Source organism: Anguilla rostrata, chromosome 6 (assembly GCF_018555375.3).
Source record: "Anguilla rostrata isolate EN2019 chromosome 6, ASM1855537v3, whole genome shotgun sequence".
Lineage (NCBI taxonomy): Eukaryota > Metazoa > Chordata > Actinopteri > Anguilliformes > Anguillidae > Anguilla > Anguilla rostrata.
Genome location: NC_057938.1, coordinates 47160299 through 47186059, shown reverse-complemented (window position 1 = coordinate 47186059; position 25761 = coordinate 47160299). Strand labels below are relative to the sequence as shown.

Sequence of the window (25761 nt, the reverse complement as noted above, 5' to 3'; positions counted from 1 at the left end):
TGTACAATTATGTTTGGAACTGTTACGTATTCAATTGAGAATTCTTCAGAAACATGTCAATTTATATTTGAAAATGGAAATCATATAATGAGTTTAGTTGGACCTAGCAAAAGCAAGTAAATTGCCAAATTCATAACAGCTAGTCACTGCACAGCCAACCAGTCATTTTGCTTGGGTTGTACACACTCACCCAATGTCCCTCAGTCTCTTCTAAATTGCTTGAATGCACACTGATTTTTACAGAACCCTATACAGACACAACACTGACAGCAGTCAAAACATTCTGAACACAAATCTCAAGATCAGTTGCAAGTCATTATGACATAAATACACAGCAAAACACATTCATTTCATGTCGATACAGTACCATCGATTCATTTCATACATTTCATTAAACAACAACATTATGGCCAAACACACACATTAAAGAAGAAAGTGCATATAATCTTTTAAATGCAATCGTATGTTGGAACGTGTTCCTTGTAATGCAAGAGAACAGGTACCCTACTGTGACAGAAAAGAAGTTTTCATGTTTTACCTGCCAAATCACCCCATTAAAGAAAGAAATCAAGTGACAGAATGCATATATGCTGACAATGTGTATGATGACTATGGGCAGTGATGAAATGATGGAGAAAAAAAACATTTAACAAAACATTTAAATGTACCATATGTGGAGATGATAACATTTCTTAATATTATCAGGATGGGATTCTTGTACTTTCTGACACAGTATTCACCACCTTTGTACCAGCAGTGCTCAACAGGCAAATGCCATGAACAAGACACGACATAATAATTTATTTATTTCTAAATATGTGCATACACAGCAGAAAACCATGCAGCAGACCCAAGATTTCCCACAGACATGTCACCTCACCAAAACAGGTCTCAAACTTGCTAACAACTTTCATAAGAATACATACTTTTATGTTCTTATGTATGGACATTATATAAGCATTATTCTGCCTATTCTGAAGAAAGTGTAAATATTAACCTAAAAATATATGTTAAAATATCAATGGCAGGGACACTGCATTTGAACAGCAAAATTGACAATTCGTAAAATTTTGCTTTCGGTTTTGTTTTCAAAAAGGTTAATCAATTAAAAAAGGAATCCACCAAAAGTTAATTGGGTCATCATATTAATTAGGTCATCATATCAAATCCTTAGATGTGCAATTGGTTAATGTACACTTTACTCTGATCAAGGTCACCTTCGAAAGAACTGGTTAAGATTGTCACAGTCGTGACTTGCGACTGGTGTCAGTCTTGATTGAAGGGTAAGAAAAGAAATGTTTTATTATTCTTATGTTAGTTGATTACACACCCCAAAACTCGCTAAGGCCGCTACAGGGTCACCGTCACTGCAAAAGTTAAATGCATCATATGGGTGTCTTGCCTCTAGGCCTCTCTGCCTCCTCTATTGCTTTGCTGACACCGGCTGGGCGTGGCCCTGTTAGGATGAGAGACACGTGAGCAGAAGAGTGGGTAGTGACAAAGACAGTCAAAAGAGTCTCCACACCGCATGCGTTAAAAACCCCGCCGGGAACGAACGGTCCCACGTTCCCCCCCCCCCCCACCGCCCCCCAAACAAAGCGTGCACGGGTTAATCAGCGGCGGTGCCCAAGTCCCCCAAAAAAACACCGCAGCCAGACAGTCATCCCAGTCATTCACGCATCGCGACGGCGAGGTTCTGACACCGCGCCACGCCGTGCGTCGGCATGGAACACGAGCGACCAGACAAGCGACGAGCGGAGATGACGGGCCTGTTCTCGCCGATCAATACCACAGATTCAAATAAACGACCGCGCGGGCCCTGCCTGAAACTCGAGTCGGGGGGCGCTTGACGGATCACGTGAGCGCATCGTTGGAGCGCCCCGCATATCTACAGCGCCATCATCGAAGGCGATGCTATTTTTGCCTTCATATCACTTTTATTTCTTCGCCTTCTCTACCGGCTCGCGATACAGCGTACTGGCTCAGACGTGTCTCAATAGGTCCCTTTTCTAAATACATTAACATAATTGATATTGTTTGGTTAATGTTATGCCCCAATAGCCACCAGGGAGCTGTTCTCCCCGCCACATTGCATATTGCTTTGTACAGTGCAACCGCACATCAACATTCAGGACACCGGCAGCCTAGGTTTTGAATAGGCCCACGGAAAAAAAATTTGAATGCTAATGAAATCCTGATGAATTCAGTGACATTTGTTTGATTAACATTTTAACCTACTCCCTGAACAGTTTGAAATACAGTCAGCACATTTCTTGCACTTGAGACCTTAACAATTTCTTTCCTGCACAAAAGCCTGGAACTTGCATGGTGGCCAATGCCACAGTAGCCAGCTAATTGATGCAATAATCCAGAGAAACAGGGAGGAACCTGTATAAGGGAGAAAAATACATAATTTAAAAGGGTATCATTTCAAGTTCCTAATGATGAGAAGTCCGAATCACTGGAGGTAAGGTTTTTTTTTTTTGGAAAAACACTAATGCGTGAATTCTGAAAATCCGGACAACTGGCACCCTTCGCTGAGGTTGCCCAGCAACATGGTCATGGGGGGTGGGGCGGCGGGGGGGGGATTGGGCGGCTTAACATCCCTGTGCTCATAAGGTCTTTGACCGATCAACAGCAGCGGTTAACGTGCCCACTTCCTGCACTGGCCGTCCGAAGGGTTAATGAGGGAGCTGCGTTTCTCGGAGAGCTCAGCGAAGCCCTGACAATGGTCCAATAGGGTTTCCACAGCTCTCAGACACTGCCTGGAACAGCACAAGAGGAATTCATTTCCCACAGCCAACACACTCTGGCCATTGTTCAGCAGAGCCTGCTTAGCGCTCAGAATATGCGCCCTTTATTGAAATGCCACGGCGAAAGAACGCATCTTATTACCCTCGCATTACCATTGAATTTGGCTCCGTCCGTCCGTCCGTCTGTCTGTCTGTCTGTATCACATAGTTGACAATATACCATCTGTAGCTGAGGTTGAATCAAATGGGTGAGAGCCTTGCACGAACATCTAAGTACACCATTGCTTCAGTCAGATCACCTTGAAAATAGTGGCCTTGCCCTTCTGACAATATATTGTCACTAATTAAACATTTTTATATTTCAATATACTCTGGTCATTATTATTACTGTTTGCGGCACATGCATTTACAGCTTTCTAAATTGTCCATATTACTACACTAAACACTGTTAATTTCAGAATGCCTTGAGGATAAAAAAGATGTCAAAGGCAAAACAGTATGAAAGGATTTCAGTATGAGATGCTAATTTTAATGAGATGAACGATATTTGGCTACCACTGGAAAAATGATTATTTGAGATTCCCTGATTCGGACAGGCTGCATAATTCTGACTGAAATTTTTAAACGAATGGGATGAGTTACACTCCCTATGCAAAATAACTGCTGACTGTATCCCTTTCAGGAAAAGAGAGAATGATGCTCTCAGATTAAATAACTCTCCAGAGGGAAAACATACCCTGTGTGTACATTCATAACACGTGCCTCTTAGACAATACATATCTATTTCCAATCTTATGATTCTCTCATCCTCTACCCTTTGAGGGGCACAGATTGATTTCTGATAGAGTCTCCCCTCGTCTGCCAAACAAATGCAATCAGTGGTAGAATTTGCAGGGCATGACCATAAGAAAAATAAAATAATTTCATTAAAAGATAGGCAGTGCCACTAGATGCAAAATGGCCATAGAAAGTTGTAAAATGGCAACATAAACCTATTTTCCAACTGGACTGGGCTTAGACTGTATAGAATGTAAACCTGTCTCTCTTTCATCATGTAAAAGAAAGTATTTGCTTGTATAACTTATTAAGAGCTTGATGAGCATAAGTATCAAGAAATAGAAATTTAACTGTGGATCTGAATGACTGGTTCATTGCCTCAACTTCTATTACCGTAATTAGGTTTTCCCGCATACTGGTCAAATAACAATAAACAAAAAAAGTTTAGGTGAAGTCTTACATTTAGGAATAGGTTAAAGTGTACATTCTAGGCGGCAGTTGCTATATTCATGGAGTTCACCAGCATCTTGAATCACTTTTTGCGAGTTTAAATTGATATAGAAATAAATATGTATGCCCCCCAAATGGATTGCAATATAATGTGGCAATTTGCTGTATTACATTAATGACTCTTAAAAAATTGCTAATTGTATGGGAATATATATGCATGGAGTACTGAGAATGAAGAAGCTACTATTTTTTGTTATTTTATGGGGTTCAAATTCATATGTGGCCATTTTAAATGATGCCAATATCCACTTGAACTCTTGAATCTTTATAAAAGCAGTATCCCATGGCTACTTGTCTTGACAAAGGACAACTTATAGCAGGGTTTTCTTCGTGAGAAACGTTCTCTTTCTTAATAAAAACGAATTATCTTTGTTCCATCATCACAATTTCCCCCCACCATAGAATCAATCATTTCAGGGATAGCTGGTATCCAAAGTCCTTTTGTGTCTTGCGTTCTGTCTGTGTCAGTTCTTCCTGCCAATAGCATTATCACCCACCATAAAATCTCATTAAAATCTGGTGCTCTGAGCCACAGTGACAACTCTTCCCAGTGATTCCTTGACAACTGGCCTGGAAGGCCATTGCTCCCCATGCGAGTGTTAGCCCTGAAGTAGGACAATCAGACAGGACTAGCATGTTTAATGTCATAGTCATACCTTTTGAATTGGACATCATTATTGGATACCTGCTCAAGTTCCTCTTTGACACGACGCGGACGACATTCCACACATCCATTTCAGCTACCATTTCATACCAAACAGTTAATAAGGCAACACAAACTTGCTCTCATTCGGGGGTGGATTCACTGAAGGATGACATTTCCTTTGTGACAGAGCAGAAATTCAATAAAAAACATTCACAATGGAACCTGCTGTATTAGTTTTGTAGCCGTTTTCCCCTCATAGAGATACTGTCTTTTTCTACATTTTCTACATTCTGCAAATACACAATGGGTAGTTTTATGACAAATTCATGAAAGCCTGCACTAATTGCTATTAACAAAGAATTAAACTCATTTGGAAACACAAAAAATCGTGTAGTCGTGTTTTTAACAATTGCAGCTAAATTTGTCATGAGATATAAATAAATAAATAAATAAATAAATAAATAAATAAATAGAAAAATCCAGAGACCAGAAGAAAGGAAATTCTGGACAATAGTTTTGCTCTCATAACAAACTGAAAAAAAAGCATTTTCCTTGTGATTGCATTCTTCACTTGAGTGCTTTCCTAAGGTGAGCAATGTTATGTCCATTTAATATAGACTCATACAATAGTATGTCCTGAACTGACACTTCTTTGCCAGAATTGAGGTTTTCTTGTGTATACAGTGTCCACCCTTGTACACCTGCCCTCTCCCATTCTCAGGATGTCCATTTGTCCTTTTTGGTGTCGAGATTGTGGGACATGATGTTTTACTCAAGCATTCCTATTTACAGTATTAACTTTATGCTAGTTGTGATCAGCAACGATTGTTTTGGTTGGCTATAATGAGTTTATTAAATTGGTTATTTTCTGAAGTGATTGTGGTCACAGATGCACAAGAATCCAGGCAACCTAAGTACACACTGTAGTGTGCATAGTTCATTCTTTGTGAATCCACCCCCATCAGTATATGTTTATATTCATATGAACAAAAAGCAGCTACATGAGCATGTTGTCATCCACACAGTGAGGTTTGATGCATACACAGAAGCAATTGTCACAGGATTAACTGAGGTTCACCACCATCTAATACAGTACATGAAATTGTAATATGATTTTTAAAGGAGCGGTGTTTTCGACTGCACCATGAAAGCCCAACTGGCAAGGCGTGACGACTTCCTATATAAAGTATATGCTGCTTTCACACCAGGGACAAAAATAAGTTTAACAGTATGCATGACTAAATCGAGTTATTCTAGACATGAGGTATCACAATTGTTTTTCCATCACAGCTAAAAATAACCATCTCTATGTGTTATATCTTGCTACTAGGTAAACACAAATGTAAACAACAAGGAGGAGAGCCATTTGGTTTCTCCTTCTCCAACTTTTCAGACATTAACTAAATGAAAGTACGAAAGAAACTGAGAACATATATTCAGTAATGATACTTTTTAAAGTTAAAAGTACACGCAAATGTTGATAATAAGTTAATGTTATCAGGTTTGATTAATACGCTAGCTAGTTACGATGCTACAAAACGGGTACTGCTGACCCAACGTCATCTTCAAGCCATAGTCTACAGGTTGAAAAATGTAGTCAACTGGACGTTTAATCTGTTAGCAAACCATTAGTTCTGTGCTAAATATTTACATAGCTGTTGTGGATGTTCTCCATATCAAAGCCTTCTTCCCTAACTGGCTATACTCTTTCACATTCTCATCATACAGTAGCTGGTGAGCCTCAACAATGACAATAAACCCTTGGTCCTCCATTTTGCAAGTGAATTTCACCTAAATATTAGCCTCATATCACTGCCAGTGATGAATTTACACCTGTGTTACACAATCAGCCTTCCTTGTCTCATGGAGAACAATGATACCCAGGTTAATGTTGTCATCATGCCATTCAGTAAAGCAGAACATTTGTCCGTGGTGTAAACCCAGCTTTACGCCTTGTTACAGCTAAGCTTCCCTTTGTAACCTGATCTTTGTGTTTCCATGCTTTGTGGAGAATCATGAGTCATAAACAAGTCCCAACTGAATATTATCAGATAAAACCTCTTTTACATTGCAAGGCTTGTGATGGCCTAATCAGATATGCTAATTTATAGCTATGGGTGCATACATTAAATAATTCTAAAGGCTAACATTCAACAAGCATTCATGTTGGGTAGCAGACTAAATTGGAGCAAATGCAAACATGCTAATTATCGTACACTTTGATTTAATTAAATAAACTGAACAACAAAGACAAACAAAATGCTGTATATGTACACAAGGGTAATTGTGTCCTTTCTAAATTCCTGCTATAAAATAATCAGATGCAGTGATTACCATATGAAGCCACTGAGAGTTTCTTGCTACGATATGCATAGTATTTATTTACATTGTCTGTTCACTTCCATTACATATCTGAAAAAAGAAACATTTAAAAATATTACTGAGGCTATGACTGTGTTTATTTCTATTCACTATGCATCTTGTGTAAAGTGCATTTTTAAACTGCACAATATTACATGCTACTGTGTCTATAATTATAAAATAGAAAAAGTGTGAAGTTTATGGTTGGAGCTGAGGGAATGGAATAAGATTTGGTGATCGCATATTGGTTGCAGATAGATATAATTTCTATGCTAAATTACTTTTGTAATTTAGAATAGAGTTGCCTGAAGTTCTTATTGGGGATGATCTCAAGGCAGTGCTCGAAGAACTACAAGTCCATTACAAGCAACATTAGCATATACTGTAAATCCTGATAGGTGACAGCATATCAGTCCATGATAAGTTCTGGCACAAACCTGGCACGTTGCACCATGTGACAATTGCTCCCGGTCTGTACACATGCATTCTACAGACATCGACAGTTACAGCAAACACACAGACATCACCAATACACCGAAGGCAGAAAGTCTTTACCAGGTGGTAAACAGGGGTCGTCACAGTAAAATGTATAGGCTTTTTATAGGATGGCGACAGGATGACACATGGGATGGACGGTGGGTGGAAAAAGGAGGGAAACTTATTAGAAATGAGAGAATGAGTAGTATCAGGATCATGATAATTAACTGACGTGGGGCAGGCGTATGCGGATCCTATCAGGGTTGAATGACCTGTGGGAAATGTTTCTCCCTGCAGCATCACAAATTCAGGCATGGGTAAACATTCCTGATCTACGGTTTCCCATCAGATCGACATTATATTCTTTTGAAAATGCATGTGATAAGGCCTTAATGCTTAACATTTTCAATGAAATGAAATGTCAATGAAACGTGGTACACACATGTTGTGATAACAACTTGTAATGATCCACATACAGAGTATGTATGTCAAAGTAAATACTCTCATGCTGCACATTTTCTGTGAAAATGGCATGAATTATCAGCATAATCACACAAAAAACAGTGTCGTGGAAGTTTTTCCTCAAAGACATATTTAAAAGCTTTTCCCCAGAATTACTCATGCAAAAGAAATGGAAATCAAATGGCAAGATCATTTCCTAATATCACTCTAATCAGGTGTGAGTAGATGCCTTTAAAAAACACTGAACTGGCTGCACAACTTTTTTTTGGATCTCGTCCATTCTCAGATTACGGCTGACTGAAACTGAATGCAACAGGACCCGATAGCTCTCAGAAAAAGGAACAGCCTATCTGTCTCTGACACTAAAGGTCCTATCAGTAACACAGCCAATCGGCTGTCTGCTATGGTAGGGGCCCCACACATAGTTAGAGGGTGACATTCCAGATAAACTGTCAGCCTGAAATCAACAAGCTCTGAAATTCCTCTGGCTTCCTGAATCATTTATTTTATGTCTGCAGACATCAGACTTGGTATAAATATGTCTTTGAAATAGCTTAGCTCTTCAGCTGCCAGTGAAATTTGAAACAACAGCAGACCCCTGAAAATGAGCATCTTGCAAACCTAAATGGACACTCACACAAAATAAAAATTTTGTTCTGAATATTGGTGAAAACAGATGTTTCGTTCAGAACCAAAATAACACTACCCAGATTTAATTCATTACTTTGAGTTCCACATTTCTATGGGATTAACACTATAGTATCTCCTAACATCAGTCATGGAAAACAAAGCACAGGTAAAGGAAGCTCCTGAGAGGAAACTAAGAACTGTCAAAACAAATGAGAAATCCGTAACAAGGCCTACCGGTTAGCCCCTTGTAGTCCATCAGGTCGAAGACGATGACAGCGACTGCTGACCAGGTGATTACGAGGGCAAGGACCAGGATCCATGCCATGGGCGTGCTGAATGTGCTGTACAGGTCATCGGTCATGGTCTTCTTTGACATCCTGACCATGTGACCGACGTCCCCATTCTTGCTGTCAATGAGAGTGGTCGTCGTCGTCGACGATCGCACTGCAGGCAGATGCAACGGCAAATAAAGTCAGACATGCCACAAAGTTAAGAGGGAATGTTTCGGACTATTTTTTGTTTTCACACTTGCACAGTTCCTGTCATCTCCAGTGTTGACCTGTCAGTTCAAGTGACCTGATCTTGACATTGCTATTGTAGATTAATACTAATGAGGTTTCATGAATCCAATACAAGGTGGGGGTACAGTGACTTATTTGAAGTTTGAACCAATCAAAATGTTTTGCTTTCCACAGCAAAACACAATGATTGATTCAAATCAGGGAATCACTGGTATCTCATACAGTAGTAGCTCCTCCCATTTTCAGGAAACACCGCTCTTTCATCACTAGTTGATTCCATTCATGCCGCAGACAGTTTTATTGCACTTCAATGTAGAGTCGTATTAATGGCAATTCTTTGGCATACAATATTTGAAATACTATGACCCTAATTTGAGGTTACAGTATATTTTCTTGCCCTGACAAAGAACATCTTGTGCACGGATGGTCTTGAATCCAGACATGGTGTCTGGGAGACTACCAATTACCTTCTACATGTACTTGTTTGGTAGGCGTTGTGCTACTACAAATGCTTCATTGTAGTTATTATGATTAAGGCTAAAGTCAAGAAGCAGTCAAGGCAAATATGCTGAAAATAACAGAAAACTGAAAAAAAACCAGCAAAAATCTTAGAGTTTTAAAAAAGCAGGCTCAATGGTGTTTATCAAGAAGTGATAAACAGTGACTCAGTCCTTTTTTAAGTTTTTTACACATATGATTATTAAATTGGAATTATTTAAATTGGTGATATTTCATAATCGTAACTCTGCATCATTGCACTGCAGTTAAACGAATAAGAGAGTGACAGAAGTAAATGTAATTCAGAAAGGAGACATTCCTCTGAACTGTGTCTTTTGCAAAGACATTTGATCAAAACTTTTCTCTTACAGACTACATTTTTCACAGAAAGGCCATTTAACCAAGCGACTCGCAGTCGGGATGACTGATGAACTTCCACTGAGATGAGGTCACAAGATAGCTTTGTCTGCTGACCAGTGTATTGAGACTTCAGTGCAAAATGATGGCTGTTTTTTCCACCATCCCATAAAAAACACAACCATAACAACTGGCATATGGCAGACAGGGCAGCAGCTAGTCTCACACTGAAATATAGCTTTGCACTGGCAGTGCGCGAGGTGGGGGGAGGGGGGGGGGCCGAGACCAGCGCTGTCAGCTCAGCCCAGACCACCTGTTACCCCTCTTTACCCAGTCCCCCGGTGTCATCCCAGGGATTATAGATCCTCTCAAACTGCTGACTCAAGAAGCCCTCTCTGCACACGCCATATGCTTGCGCCGACTGCGCCCCATCAGACAATAAGTACAGAATAAACAATACGCTTTTCACATTTTAATTGTGCCTGTGAAGGTGTGTGTGTGTGTGCCTGCGTGTGTGCTTGTGCGCGTGTGTGTGTGTGTGTGTGCATGCGTGTGCGTGTGTGTGTGTGTACTTCTGTTTAAAAAGTGGTCCAGAGTGAATTTAACATTTCAGAAGCACATGACTACAGCAGTGTGGTCTGGCATTCTCCAGAAAGGAGGTAAGGAGGGCAAGAAGTGGAGAACATCACAACCGCACCCTATGTTGTCATACCAGCATGCCTGTCCAATCAGAACAGTCCAGTGGAAAAATTATGCCAGCGCTTCCACCAACCACAGACAGCTGATTTTGGTTAAGGCAGCTACCATTTAGACTCATGGCAGATATCCATGACCACAGATTGATTGTTTCATGAATTTAGATGCACCCTTTTAATCATTCAGTCAGCAAAAACAAACATCCACACAATATTCTCGCATCCTTTCCCAAGCCTTTTACAGTTTTAAATGGCTTTTTGCATGCTGGCTTTATACATTCACAGAATGTTGTGAACATTAATCATTGTAAAGGGCTTAAAATCATTTTAGTAGCTATGGTCAACAAGAGAAAATCTTCACACTGTTTTATTACGAGGTAGAGTAGCATCCACAAAACAGTGCATGTTTTCAAATGTACCATTTTGTTATTTTTCTCCATTCGCTATTAGATTGAATTTAAATTGTGTTATTTAAACCTGAGCTCCTTTTGGTTATTTACAAAAATGCACAGCTTCATGTCCACCCTTGTGCGCATGTGGATGGAATACTAAGAATGAATTCAAGGTTTTATTATTATTTCTGAATGCATTCTTCATGCACTTGTGATAACTTAAAAGCGGTGCTCGTATCATTTTTAGGCGCTGTCAATCTTGAAACTCTTACACAACGGCAGTGCTGTGTTGGCCATAATCATACTGCACTGCCACGCATTCAGCAACTGACATCCATGTGGAGAGTTTAGACTTCAAACACAAAATACAGTGACGCAAAGATCCAAACCTGATACAGTACCTTCAGTGATGGACTCTGTCATAGCAGAATGCAGAACTTTAGTCAAGCGTAATCCCTTTGCAAAAATAGATTTGGGCTATTGATAAAATGTGAAAAAAGAAAAAAAACAAAAAACCCTGGGTTTCTCCTCGCTAATCTTGGCTGGAGCTGAGTGTTGTGCTGGCCCTGTGACTGCCAGTTCTTCCAAGACGACGCGACGACCCTATTTTTACCCAAAGAAGTCACTTGTTGCCAAGGCTTGAATGTTCAGATCCTCCAGAATCAAAATGGCCACGGAACACCTCACAGCATCCTGTTTCTTATCCCTGGTGGCAGGGGTTCTTGGAGAAAGAGGCCCGGGGCGGGGTGGGGGGGTGGGGTGTGCCGCAGGGAAACGGCTTATAATTCCATTCCCAAGGAGAGGGAAAAAGGCGACAGAGGAAAGCCGCCAGCGTAGGCAGCGGAAAGAGCAGATGAAGCCCGAAAATTTCGCCCCGGCGTTAGCGCAGCCTCTCATGGGCATAGGTCAGAAAGCTTGGAACCAGGGCTTCAAGGTAACCTTATCCATTACTGCTCAGCCCAGTTTATTCTTAGAGCTCCCCGGCACCAGCTGCATTCTGCTTCTCCTTTTTTGGCCAGGGGTGTGACCCGCCAGGGGACCTCGGCTGTCATCAATGGGGGGTGGGGGTTGTGGGGGGGGGGGTGGTGAAGGGGGATTGGCTGCCGGGGCTCACTACACACTTCTCTTCCCCACACAGTTGAGTCCTTTGGCTCCACCGATACTGTTCCGCTCGGGTCCTCCCTGTGCCCGACTATGATTAGCCTTGTAAACATTGCGACGAAACGGGGAGAAGCAATCATGCCTTTATCGTATGCCAAGTCCTTTTTTTTCCTGATTTCATGCTCACAGAGGGATCAATTAAAAACTTCACAGTCTTTAAATGACAGTGGGGAAGGTCAGCTCGGTGGAAGCAGGTGAGCCCACCTCCGCTTGAGTGTCCTGACCTCAGCTGATTGAAGCACCTCTCCGCAACACGCCAATCTTAATCTTCAGAGCTCTGATGGAATAAGAGGGTGCCTACGTGCCTCTCTGGGGTCACCTCAACATTAATGCAGCTCATTTCAGAATTACCGCTCTAAGGAAATGCTGGAAGTCTGGAGCATTAAAACCTTTAGGCAAGCAGTCCAGCACAAAAAATAAATAAATAAAATAAAATGACAAACTATATAAATAAATAAATAAACAAATAAATAAATAAATAAATAAATAAATAAATCTCGGCAACCTGGTCCCATGATTGACAGGTGTACCCGCTGCAAAAAAAAAGTGACTTAAAAGCAATTATTTTCTTTCGCACTTCTGTACTGTCTACTTTCGCTGGCAAGTGTCAGTCAATGGCAAATTTACCAGTGGAAACAAAAACTAAAGTTGGTGATGAAACTGTAAGCAATCGCAAAAAAAAAAAAAAAACAGGAACCGGCAATCAAACACAGTGAATGGAGCACAAGCACAGGAACTTGATATCTACACCAGCAGCAGCTGCCACAGGGGTGCTATGACACACTGACACTGCCATGCTTCACAAGGACATTGCTGGTGTGCAAAAGGGAAGATAATCTTGACGCTGCATCGTAAACATGGCAAACATCTCAGATCTTTACAGTGTTCTCAGTTTGGAGGGGAACTGAACCCAAACTGAACTATCGTTAACCCCGCCCACCTCACACACACACACCACAACTCTCCAACGTCCACACAATCAGTTCAAACTGCCCCCTCTTCTACAACGTCAGTGAAATAAACATTCGACTCAGGTCGGCCAAAAGTGAAAAACTGTATGTTTCCCATCTCAACTCAACTCAAACTTGAGAGTGAAAAACTTTTTTTGCAACCATACGACAAACTGCATCAGTTTTCAATGAAAAAGAACTCTCTTTTTCGGTGAAAGGCATGCAAGATGGAACCTGACACATAAATACACATCATATTAATAAATAAATACATTCTTCATCCAAACAGCAACAATAGAGCCAAATATCCCTTACAAAGGGTCATTAAGAAAGAAAAGATACCATTATCTGTAGATCTGAAATTATCAAGCATTGAAAATCAGTATCACTATTTCTGGAGATAGTAAAAATTGAAATTACTGACCTGACATTTTCTGATGCATCGCTGATTATTCAATAATAGCTCCTTAGGAACAGGGCAAACGCATGTACTTGGTAAAGACCGGGCAATCCCTCTTCCTCGGATGTTTTGACTCTGTTCTCCGTTTGTTCCACAAGACCCATTGCTGTCCACTGTGAACTACCGGAGACTTAGCAGAACTGTGGACACCCGTGACTGATAAGGAAGACTGCGTCTGCACTTCTAATTTCAAAGAACTGCTGATGCAGCCATTAATACTTAAAGACAGCCGGTCTGCCGTGCAATATCCATTCACATTAAATGGGCGTAATGGGGAAAGGGGTCAAGACACGATGAAAGTATATTTGACTATAAGTGACTCAAAAAAAAAAAAAAAAACATAAAGCCATTATACAGGTGCTTGGCGCTCCGAGATGCATTAACTGTGCTCCAACTGTGTTGTTGAGTTGTGCTGTGTCAGATGAACTCGTGATTCATCTTTACAATTTTAAGTGGCAATCTGGATGTGTGCTGCAACAAGCACACAAAAAAACTAGACAAATATTAGCGAACAAAAAAAAAGATAATTTAACTCTGAGAGTAAAACAAGGCATAAATCCACTGGAAAGGGTTTTTTTTTTTTGAACATGTATTGTACAAGTCAGGCCAGGGGAGCTACAGTATGAATTTGTTTTAAATTAACCTATGCTATTCTAAGATACCCACAGTGGTATTGAGAAAATCAATGGATCCTGGATATCCCCATGAAAATATAATGCCCCGACAACATGAACTTTAAATGCTTTTTGTATTGCTATTCTATTCTGGTGCTGGATGTCTAGTTCGTGGAACAAGGACATTTTCTGAGGTAAACTGTATTTCTCAGTTTTTTTTTTTGTTTTTTTTTTTTGCTCAGCAGACTGTCCTGAGGAAGGTTCACACCCCTCTCCTCATTGTTTGCAGAAACCCACTGAAGCATGGAGACACACTTTTATCACAGACTATAGGCTTACTTACATTACATTACATTACATTACAGGCATTTGGCAGACGCTCTTATCCAGAGCGACGTACAACAAAGTGTATAACCATAACCAGGAACAAGTATGACGAAACCCCTAGAGAGAAGTACCGGTCCAAGTACAGGGAACAACCGCATAGTTCAACTTGGACCCTGATGGTTAAACTGATTAACAATAACAACGAGAACGGCAACAACGCAATCTATGGAAAAATAAAAATAAATAAAAATACAAGTAGTCGTTAAGACAGTTGATGCGCCTAAGTCAACTTACCTAATCGGGAATAAAGTGAGACGGAGTTTGACTCAATGAGCAACTACCTGTGCTCTGATTCGTTTCCTCAGAAGAGCTATAATTTATGCGAGGCAACACGACTGATGCACTGTATTCTCACCTATTTCAAAGGCTTCAACCCATTTTCACATTTCTCTTTAATCTGTAATCCTTTTTTCATAGAGTCGCTATTAAAGCCAGAGGAATATCGCATGTGACTCAACCGGAATTTCAATCAACAGTATTCCGGTCTACCAAAATATTAACATGTCATCACAGTTCAGTACAAAGTGCAGTTAATAGCAAAACATGAAGTGCTTTGGCATTTCGAAATCATTTGACAATGCGTCCCTTTTTTGCGACCAGGCCAAAACACATCGCCATATTATGCATAATTATCAATTCCGAATACACAGGCATTTTTCATTTTAAACAGCCTAAATTGGTGACCTCATGAGAGAATTATGCGCACACAGAGTCCCAAAGGACACATGAACAAAGCCGTACTCTATGTGATAACTCATGGCTTTGTATGGCAAATGTCTCTTTCATGAGCTGCGGAGTACGCCATTAATTAAGGGCCCGCATCATTTGGAAGAATGCACTGTATTCCACAGCCAGCTACCTTTCATTTATTTTTTCAAAGCAAACAGTTCAAAGCAGCCAAAGAGGATGCAGAGATTTAAATGCAGCTGACTATGCTTCACCATCCATCTCCTTGGCAGCTCTCAATAGGAAAAAAAAAAAACAGATTCCCCTCCAGGCAAAGACATGCTGCCGAAATTCTCATTTTCCTCGCGGAATATTCATTCAAAGCCTAAGCAAGATGAATGTTTTTTTTTTTTAAAGGCTAACACACTGTACACTCAGCTCCACAATTGTAACCTGAAACAAATACCGGGCTATAATTGTAAAATGGCTGTAAATTCCCTAAAGGCTTAAACATCTCTTGGTCGTGTATATCTCACTGCAGTCCCCCCCCCCCCCCCCTTGTAATGTTGACAAAAAAAATCAGTGCAAAGACAAGTTGGTTTTTGGTTACAGCATTAAATGAAAGCAGCGGGTTATCCGAATGTTCATAACTGCTCTTACTGTTCAGCCCCTTGTGACATTGGCTCACACCTGCCTAATGTGCAGTGCATCCAGAGCTGGCTGATAATCGAGCTCCATTATGATTCATTTGCAGAAGCTCAGTCGCGGCACAGCGGCTCCGATTGGCCAGCGGCCTTGCGTGTCTCCAAAGAGGGTGGATTCCTCTCTGGACCATGAGGCGCATACCAGACCCCTGGCTTTTTATAACGCTTGCTATCATCGGATTCCCAGCACGACTATCAAAGGCCTTGGGATCAGCAGGGTGGAATATCACACAGGCGTCATATGCATGCGCTTGGCTTTCATTAGTGCAGCGGCCTGGTTAACGTGCAGGTTAAGAGGAGCGCTTTCATATCGCTCAGCTGAAAGTGCTCTGCCACCCCCTGGCCGATGAGTAAAACATATTAAGTCCAAGTTTTTAAGTCAATGTAAAGTAACGTTCGCAGTTACTGTTCAGTGACATTAAATGTGATTATGTCCACTGAGGTCCATCCATCCATCCATTACTGTATCTATACCCGCTTATCCTGGACAGGGTCACGGGGGCTGCTGGAGCCTATGCATTGGGCGAGAGGCAGGAATACACCCGGGACAGCAGGCCGCCAACCTATCGCAGGTCCACTGACGTGCCAGCATGTGAAACAGTTGATTTGGGTGTGATCTGAGTGTGCACACTGGCACTCAGACTAAAAACCTAACTACCACTGCCACTGCCACTGCCACAAATTAGTGAGGACCTTTGGGTAGGACCTCAGTGTAATACTGATGACTCAAACAAATTCATGATTTTAAAGATTTTTTTTTTTACAGGGCAGTATATAGCAATGAATAAGTTTTAGCATTATTTCGCACTTGCGTCAGCATACAATTTGTTATATCTTTATTATCTTCAGCAAAGAATTTGAATGAGAGGCTTAGTCATTGTTAAGTAATGCTTTGGCCAATGTCAAAGTGAAACAGGGATACACAGGTTTTTAAAAAATTATTTTAGAACTGCATTGGCTAAGACTGTTCTTTTAGAATAATAAAAAGTGCTATTTTTATTATTGCTCCCTGGCATTCAGAGATTTAATAAAATACTGTGACCTGTTCCAGGGGCAGCAGGTGGTTCAAATCCTGACCGAGGGCCTTTTAAAAGGGGGAAAGGTTGGAAGTTATACAATAGCGCCCAATGGTGCTCGCTCAACCCTCTCAACCCACACATTAAAATATTCATTATTTTAATCCTTTAATGGGAAATTTGGAGGAGCTTACATGATAGATTATGTGAGCTTTTATCAGTGCTTTTATCTGCTACTACTACTACTTGCTCTCAGCCACAGTGATCACTTAAAACAGGATCCATGGACTGTGAATCCAGTAAAACTGAACATCTTTACAAATCAGACATTAGTATGGTCTTATTTTAACTTGATAATGCAAGGCCTATATGAAATTGGTTTTTGCAAATGTCAGTATTTTGATGAGGCAAATGAGATTAAATTAATAATTTCATTTTTTTTTTGAGCTCTTGAATTAAGTGGGTTTAATGGTGGCTCAAGTAGTATTTTAATGCTCTGGACAATTCACCATGAAAATGGTTGTTTTAGCACTGAAAACAATTGCACTAGTAATACCAGCCTTGTTCATAGGGGGTGATCATGAGCAAAATAAAGGTTTACTGAATCTCTTACGGAGACATCCACACACAGATTGAGTCATGGTAACACTACCTTATATAAATGTCTTTTTTTTATATATACAACATTTACAAAGGTAAATAATCTTTATATATTAGTTCCAAAACACAATTTTATATTTCAAAAGTATATCAGTGACTGTGCACCATCATTTACATTTTTAAAATAGGGGTTTGAATATTCATTCAGGAAGCCAGATGTTTGTGCATTGATTCAGTTGTGCTACGAGGTTTTTGAATAGAGTAAGAACCTTTACATGAAATTCCTGTTGTATCTGTACATTATACTATTTTCTTCTTTTAAATCTTTTGTTGGCATTTAAAAAAAATACTGGAATGAATTATAGCAATTTATTTGCAGTACTTTTTTGTTGACACTATGTTGCAAAATGATTGATTTCCAAGAACAAAAAATAAAATTATTGCAGTGTATACCCACAAAATATCTATGATGGTTTTTGGCCTGCAGGGTCATGGAGAATTATAGGATAATTGCTTCTCTAAGAGTGTCATTCCATTTAGTGAGGTTTAGAGAGTTACATTTAGCTTAATATTCCGAGTATCTAAAATCCTCTTACTGTCCAATTTAAATGCTATTAATTGGAGACATATGATTCAATTGGAAAGCAAATGCGACCCTGTGCCTCCTCATTTGGATTAAGTGTGCAGGTAATGTCAATCGAACTTCACTTTTGCTAATACAGTACCTGATCTTATAATTTATTTATTTTTAATTATTATTTTACAAATGTCATGAAACTGGTCAAAAGTAAAGCAGACATTTAATGGAATGCATGAACTGCTTTGCCCGTTAAATGCCTTTGTGCAATCCCTGCAGGTTCTTGGTCAGAATATATTTCTAAATAGGAAAAAGATTTATTTATTTTCCTTTTTTATTATCCAATGAAAGTGAGAAAATACGTGGGCATCCCATAATGGGTATCTGCAAACACTGGATGTTCTTAATCCAGTATGGATTGTGATTCCATTTATTACTAATCCATTATCTCCCATTTCCACTATATAGAACACAATACAGTGTAATGCACTCTTGAATGTCTTTACGTTGGAAGAGCAGAAACTGAGGGATCACAGAGATTCTCAAAAAAGTCATCTTAATGGAAAAAGTTTGTATGGATTGTAAGAGCAAGAAGACAGCAATGTCACACAAAATTCACCTGACTGAAATAGAAGAAAATGAATATAAATCTATAGATTATCCTCAATCTATTCTAAATCCCCAGCGTCAGATAAAATATTGTACTTGACGAGAAAGCACAGTGCTTATAAGGGTTGTCAGTTGGAATACATTAGCAGAGCAGAACTGATGAAGTACTTGCTATAGACAAGATTAGTAACCCACAAAATTTAGGGTGTGTTGTAATACAATATACAAACAATTCATGAGTTGTACAAGTGTTTAAAAGAATATTGTCACCCCCCTCCTCTCACCCAAAAAATTTAATTAAATTTTGAAAAAGATACAATATTGTAATTTCACATTGGATGTTCTGAATGCTGACCTGGGATTTCCATCAATACTAACAGGGAAAAAAAATCCCATTTGAATTAAATGCTCAGGTGATCACATAGCGGCCCTCTATTAAGGCTTTGGGGAGGAAAGTGCATTTTTTTGGTATCCAATTTAAAGTGATAGAAGTCAAGAGCTTTGCAGCAGTTCATGAATTTTTAAAGGATCAAGGTTTCCCCATACAGTAGATACAGATGCTGCCTCCTTGTTCATTTCTTCTGCTTAAATGGTTTGCCCTCGTTTACCACACCTGAATTTAAATAAAAAATATAAATTCAACAGACAATGCATTTAGATATCGTGTCAGACAATTATTTCCCTCTGATTTATTTTTAAACAGAGCTAAATTACACCAAAAACCAAGCTGATGAACCATAGCATTTTGAGCATAATGAACGATAACATTGAGTAATATTACAGATGCAACTGAAAGATTAAAATTGTTTTATGTGAATGCAATTTTAGATGTTTATTGTTCGACAATTTGGCATGTGCCGTATTTGTAACAAATACAGGCAGTCTTCTCAGTCTTCATTTAACCCTCACAAAACAGTAGGTGGCTAAGTGTATGTGAGAGACAAATGACGAGCCTGACAAGTCAGCCTTGTCAAGAACAGCCATTAATGGGCAGACATAGTAGATGTATCTCCACTCCATGCTTGAACAATAGGCTACATGCAGTAATAGTGAACTCAGTCCTATTTGAGCTCTGTGTTGGTGTTTGGTAAAAGGCAGTCGTTTGTACAGCAACTGGCCACTTAAGGGCCAGTCACACATTTCTGCAGTTACTTAAGGCACTGGATTCATGGCCATATAACTATGAGGCTGTAATAAGCATTCTGGGCAGGCGTGGATGATGTATAGGTGTTTCCTGTAAACTGTAACTTTAAGCAACCGCTTGGCACACAGCGGCGAGAGCACTTAGCCCACAATACCAAAAGACCCAACCCATCAGCACGATAACAAATCTTAACATGCAATCAAGGGATGTGACATCTCTCTCAGTAATTCACTCATTATACTGCATGCCAAGGAACCTTATTACACAAAGTACTCCCGCTTGAATTGCTGCAGTAATGACCATTCTTGAAATGGCTTATACGCCATATGTAAGACGTGAAGTAATAATCACTGTTGGTCTGGATGCAAATCTTCTTCTAAGTAACATCTGTGCGAGGCAACTGGGATCATGAGCTGTTCCTTTTTCCACACTTTTGTCTTCCCATCGCTTTGGTAAAGGTTTATTTTGATCTTATTTGTCCATATAGCTTTATTCCAGAACTCAGTAAGCTTGTTTTTTTTTTTTTGGCTAATTCTAATCTGGCCTTTCAATCCTTGCTGCTGATGAGAGGTTGGCATCTAGCAGAGCAGCCTCTATAATTCTGCTCTCAAAGTCTTCTGCGTACAGTGGCCTGTGATATTTTCACCTCTGCCCTCTGGAGACTGCTGGTGATGTCACTGACTGTCGTTTCAGGGTTTTTCTTCACAGCTCTTAGGATTTGTCTGTCATCAACTGCAGTTGTCAGTGTTTGTTTCTGAGTCCACCAGTGGTTTCTTTCTTTTTCAAGACTTTCCAAAATGCTGTCTTGATATATCTAGTTTGATATATCTAATTTTAAATTCCAACCATTGATCCAGATAATTTCTCTTTTACTTTTGAAAATAGCATCTTTTATTGTCATTTGCACCAATGTGCATATGTTTATCCCTTTTACTTTAAATTTTATCTTTCCTTTTTATCTCTTTCATTTCAAGAAATGTCTTGCAACCTGCTTTCTATTTGCCATAGGGCACCTAGTGATCAAGAATTCGTTTTTCAATATTGCAGAATATTTAGGAGGTTTAACACTGTTCATTTTGAAATTACATTTTTGGTCCTTTTATCTGAGGTTCTTGGGAATGTGATAAGATGAGACTTCTCAGCAAGAACTTTGTCTTTCCTTTGAAGAAGTCATTTCCATTTGGCAAAATAATAGTTTTCTGTTCCCAACATATAACCAATTCCCCTTGCAAATGGTCCTTGGTCATTTAAGATTTAAGATCTCTACATTTTATTTTCTATTATTTTCTAACCCTTTCAGTTTATGGAGTTGCCCGGAACAGATCCCTTCAATCCCATCTCTTTTCTTAAATGACTCATGCCCACTGGCCCATCTCTACCAAGTGGTTAGACTTGGAACTTGACTTGAAAACGAAGCGTCAATTCACAGACCAACAGAAACGTTACACAATGTTGTACTTTACACGATTGCCTCGGTAAATACTGAGTTGTGTAGATACGTTACTGATGTACTGTACGTAACCCTGGATAAAAGAGCCTGTTAAACAAATAGACCATTTTATATTTACGTTATAATTTGCAGCGGTAAAGTGACATAATTCGCAACGGTATTGTCTCCTATCAGTGTTTATACAAGCATTTTTAAAGATATAATATAGCACTATTTTCACCATGCATGAGGTTTGCTTTTGAATGGGCTGTAACATCCATCCAGCTTGAAAGTTAAAATGTCAGAGCAATTCAGCCCCAGAGCCAAACTGTACCAGCGGAAAGCATCTGGCAAAGACAGATAAGTAATAAACACATTTCGTTCCCTCTGTATATCTCTTTATGCATCAGTTTCAGGGGTTATTCAAGGGAAAAGAGGCTAAGATTGCACTGGACAAGCAGTCGTTGCGTCTTCTGTTTTGTGACTAAATAAATAAATAAATAAAAATGGATGGATTTCGTATGTCATTACCTCAGAAAATCAGAAAGTATATTCAGGATACTGTCGCTCAAGATTATGGAGATAATTAAGCTATGCCATAAACATTGCTCCGTGTGTGTGTGTGTGCGAGAGAGAGAGAGAGAGAGAGAGAGAGAGAGAGAGAGAGAGAGAGAGAGAGAGAGAGAGACAGAGAGAGAACTGACTAAATGATAATTGTGTGTATATATATATAATAATATAATATAATAAGATCCCTATATTTTTTCAGAACATTCACGTTTACGGTGAAAACCGTAAAACTGAAGTGCAGCCCATATATAAGTAAACAAAAGACGATAAAATGCGATTGTTCCAGACTTAAATGGGCTTTTGCATAAGAATTGAAGGCGATTTTATATCCATCCATTCAATTATACTATTTTGAACACGCCTCCGTGATTTCACATATGAACGGACACTAATAACCATTACTATCACATATAATCATAACCCCTCACGCCCACTGAGAAACGGCGCAAAAAAGCTAATCCGGTATATGGATGGCCATATCCTTTGCAGTACGGTGTATCGCATCAGTCTCAGGCTCAGCGTGAGAAAGGAACCTAGCCGCTTCCCTGCCGTGAATGACACTGCGTGCGATTCATTCAATCTGGAGCGTCAGATGGTTTGCTCTGGCGGCAGCACAAGGTGCTCCAGCGTCTCTCTATTGTCCGCTTGCCTGTGATTGCCGTAGTGTCTATGTCAGGGATCATAATTACATTACTATTGATAGTTAGGTTACTACTGAAAATCATGAAGCACGGGGGATGCGGTGCAATGAATCCAGCAGCTGAATGTTTTCAGCGGTGAAGATACATACTGTTCAGCTCTACCGATCTCGGACAGGAACTGGAAATATCTCTCGTTCAATCTTTGCCGTGCCGCTTTCTTGTGACAAAGCTGAAGGAACGCACATAACTGAGATCCGTCAGCTATCGCTCTTGATTCGTCGACCACACTGCCCTGTCTCTTTATTAAAGATAACAAGCTGCTTTCTTTTGCCGTCGTTAACTGAGTAAAATCTGTTGTATCTTAAGACCTGGACAACCTATCGGTGGAGGGAGGAGCGAAGAGAGCAGCTTCATCGCAGTAAACAACACTAATGCTTTGTCTATTACACGGGCTGCACTGAAAAGATTGGCATCGTTCATCTACACAGGACAATGAGATGGGAATTTGGACGGAGTGATTTTATGGTTCGTAGTTTTACTTGTTTAGTAATTTAGCCTACGAACATTTATCGGTAGCTTCAAGCGGTGTCAGTACGCACGCGTTTTGTGTTTATTCGCATTAACCAGAATTTAATCTCTGAATACAGCTTTTTATTTATAAATAGGCAATTTACCAGGAAAAAAAACGACTTTCTAAATTTATTCTCGGATTGCCTGATATTTAATCGTCGGAAAACCTGAACTGTTTGTGAAGATAGCCAGTTGGATGAACAGTTTTAGAAGCTTTATTGGTTGTGTTTCTATACCGTTATAACTGGATACAATCTTTTTCCTTCATGTCTTCTGAAGTGACAGACATGAAGTGAAGGTATTCTAACAAGACAATTCTAATGTATGAATAGCGCGTGGAAGCGAATCGGTCCTAAAGCACGTCACCTGCACGGTGTGGACGCTCACAGGAACTGCTTGGTCAACACCAAAAGGATTGGGGATTTTGGAGTTACAGTGATCCACGTGGAACGGGAATCCTAAGTGGACGGTTAATCATGGGCTGTTGCAGTGGCCGGTGTACACTGGCCTTTATATGTGGGATGCAGCTGGTAAGTTACCATTAAAAGTACTTGCTATTCAAAATTGATTCATTCCCTAATAGCAAAGGGGACATTACTGAATGTTTATATTGTGCATAAACAAGTACCGTACAATATGCAAGCCAGCACGGTGTTCCCTAATATGTGAGAATGGAAGTTACCTACTGTAAATATTTGTGTTACTTGACGAAAACGCCAAGCTCTGATGTGGTACTGGTTGTAGACGAGACTGGGGCGCACACAGACTCACACAAAGGGACGCACGTACAGCTGCTCTTGCTATCGCGTGTGACTCTGGAGAGAAGCTCTCCACCAGATGTACTAGCAAACGGGGCCAGACGAGATTGCAGGGAAACTGCCAAGATGTAGGTGCGCGCTGACCTCGCCTAGACCACAAGAAAATGCATTCTAGCCGCACAAGTTTGATTATACATCTTATGCATCAACAGAGAGAATGTGGCTTTATAGTTATCGAATAACCGAAATATCAATACCTGGCGTTGTTTTCCAGCAAGTTGCATCATTTAACAAGTGGGGGGTTCTCACAACTGAAGCCAGCGCAGTTCTATGCGCGTTCATCTTACTCCTTTCCTTGACCTCAGCCTGGACAAAGCCGATTGGTTTAAAATACTCTCGAAATATTAATAGTTTCCACCAGAGGGAAGTCAAAGTAAATTAGTGTATTCTGTCAATGTGTTTTCAACAAGGATATTCGTACCTCTTCTTTAACCACCCAATTTGTTTTTAAAAAACCTTTATTAGTTTTGTGCTGTTGTTTATATCTATATGTGCTTCTTTTTGCCATTTTGTTGAGGCACATTCACATTTCTGCCCTTGAGCACACAAATTGATGTTATGGTCTCTTTTTATGTGGACAGGTAATGGGTAGAGTTAAGTCGTACAGGCCCATAATTCTACATCTTAAAAGGGAAGAATTCTTGAAATAATGCAAAATGTGGATATTTACGCAGAACTAATGGATTCTGTTATTTTTAGATTTGAATTAAATTCTTGGGTAAATTTCACTTTGTCGGAACTGTTTTATGTGGACTACAGATCACTGTCAAATTTATTATGTGGTGCCAAATTTCCCAAGTGTTCGAAAGCACGAGATGGTCTGCTTTCATCCAACAGAGAATCACCTGAACATGATTATGAATTGTAGATAAATTGACATTACCTTTAGCAATCTAGATTCAAATTAATCGTGGCACACTCGTTTTTTTCATTTAATATTATAAAAAACTATGGCCTACGAAGTATGACATTTGCATTATACACATGCTAAGCAGTATGCCCTCAACCACATCTGAAAATCTGAAGCATTTTCCACATTATCCAATCATGTTTGACAAAGACTTCAAAAGCACAGCCTGTGGAAAAGATAACACAGTTAGCTATGAAGCATGCTTTAAGACCTGACCATTATAAATATTAATAGTGGGTCGTTTCCTAGCACAGTTTGAATGGGACTTGTGTTTTTCTAGCGGGTGGGCGGTAAGGGAATAATCTTGTTATGGAAAGTAACTGAATCAGAATTGAACCCTTTACACTTTGATCGGTAATATTTTCACATAAAGTGCCAGTCAGTGTTTGCTCCAATGTCTCAGTTGCTGTGATCACTGTGAATCACAATTTCACTAAACCGACGGTGGGCATTGACAGGCTCACCACGCCCACCAGATGCTATGTTTAATCACTCCCGCATGACACGTCCCTTGAATTTTTTACTCAGCCCAACTTTCTGATCTCCCTAGAGCAGCTGTAGGCGGTTCTTTCGTGTCTTTGTGCATGGTATAGGGCCCAATCAGAAAAAAAAGAGTCTGAAATAAGCCCTGTAGTTACTTAATAAGAGCTTAGTCTAGCCTTACAGAAATTTGGGATGCTGTATGTTAAAATCCTCCATGAGGTAGTGCTGTGTATAGCACTGGCTACTTACAGTCCACTTCTAGTTTAAGAACTGTGAAAATTGATGCGGATATCATACAGCCAGCACTTTCTATTCTAAAGTCAAGTTTGTTCATGCTTTTGCACTTCCATAAATAAAAAATGGAAGCAGTAGG

The 25761-nt window shown here is 39.8% G+C and overlaps 2 protein-coding genes across 2 annotated transcripts in view; one reads left to right on the top strand and one right to left on the bottom strand.

Annotated features, from left to right (window-relative positions):
• LOC135258049 (triadin-like) overlaps positions 1-12031 on the bottom strand; it is a 51407-nt gene extending 39376 nt beyond the window's left edge. The window contains exons 1-4 of the mRNA XM_064341246.1: positions 11481-12031; positions 8851-9060; positions 7603-7641; positions 1403-1456 (exon numbers count right to left, since the gene is read on the bottom strand). Coding sequence (XP_064197316.1) covers positions 1403-1456; positions 7603-7641; positions 8851-9060; positions 11481-11502 — 325 coding nt within the window. The 5' untranslated portion in view covers positions 11503-12031. The remainder of the gene's footprint in view (positions 1-1402; positions 1457-7602; positions 7642-8850; positions 9061-11480) is intronic.
• Positions 12032-22496: 10465 nt separating this feature from the next.
• The window catches only part of nkain2 (sodium/potassium transporting ATPase interacting 2), a 107912-nt gene continuing 104647 nt past the window's right edge, over positions 22497-25761 (top strand). The window contains exons 1-2 of the mRNA XM_064340117.1: positions 22497-23132; positions 23510-23707. Of these exons, the coding sequence (XP_064196187.1) occupies positions 23654-23707 (54 nt within the window). The 5' untranslated portion in view covers positions 22497-23132; positions 23510-23653. The remainder of the gene's footprint in view (positions 23133-23509; positions 23708-25761) is intronic.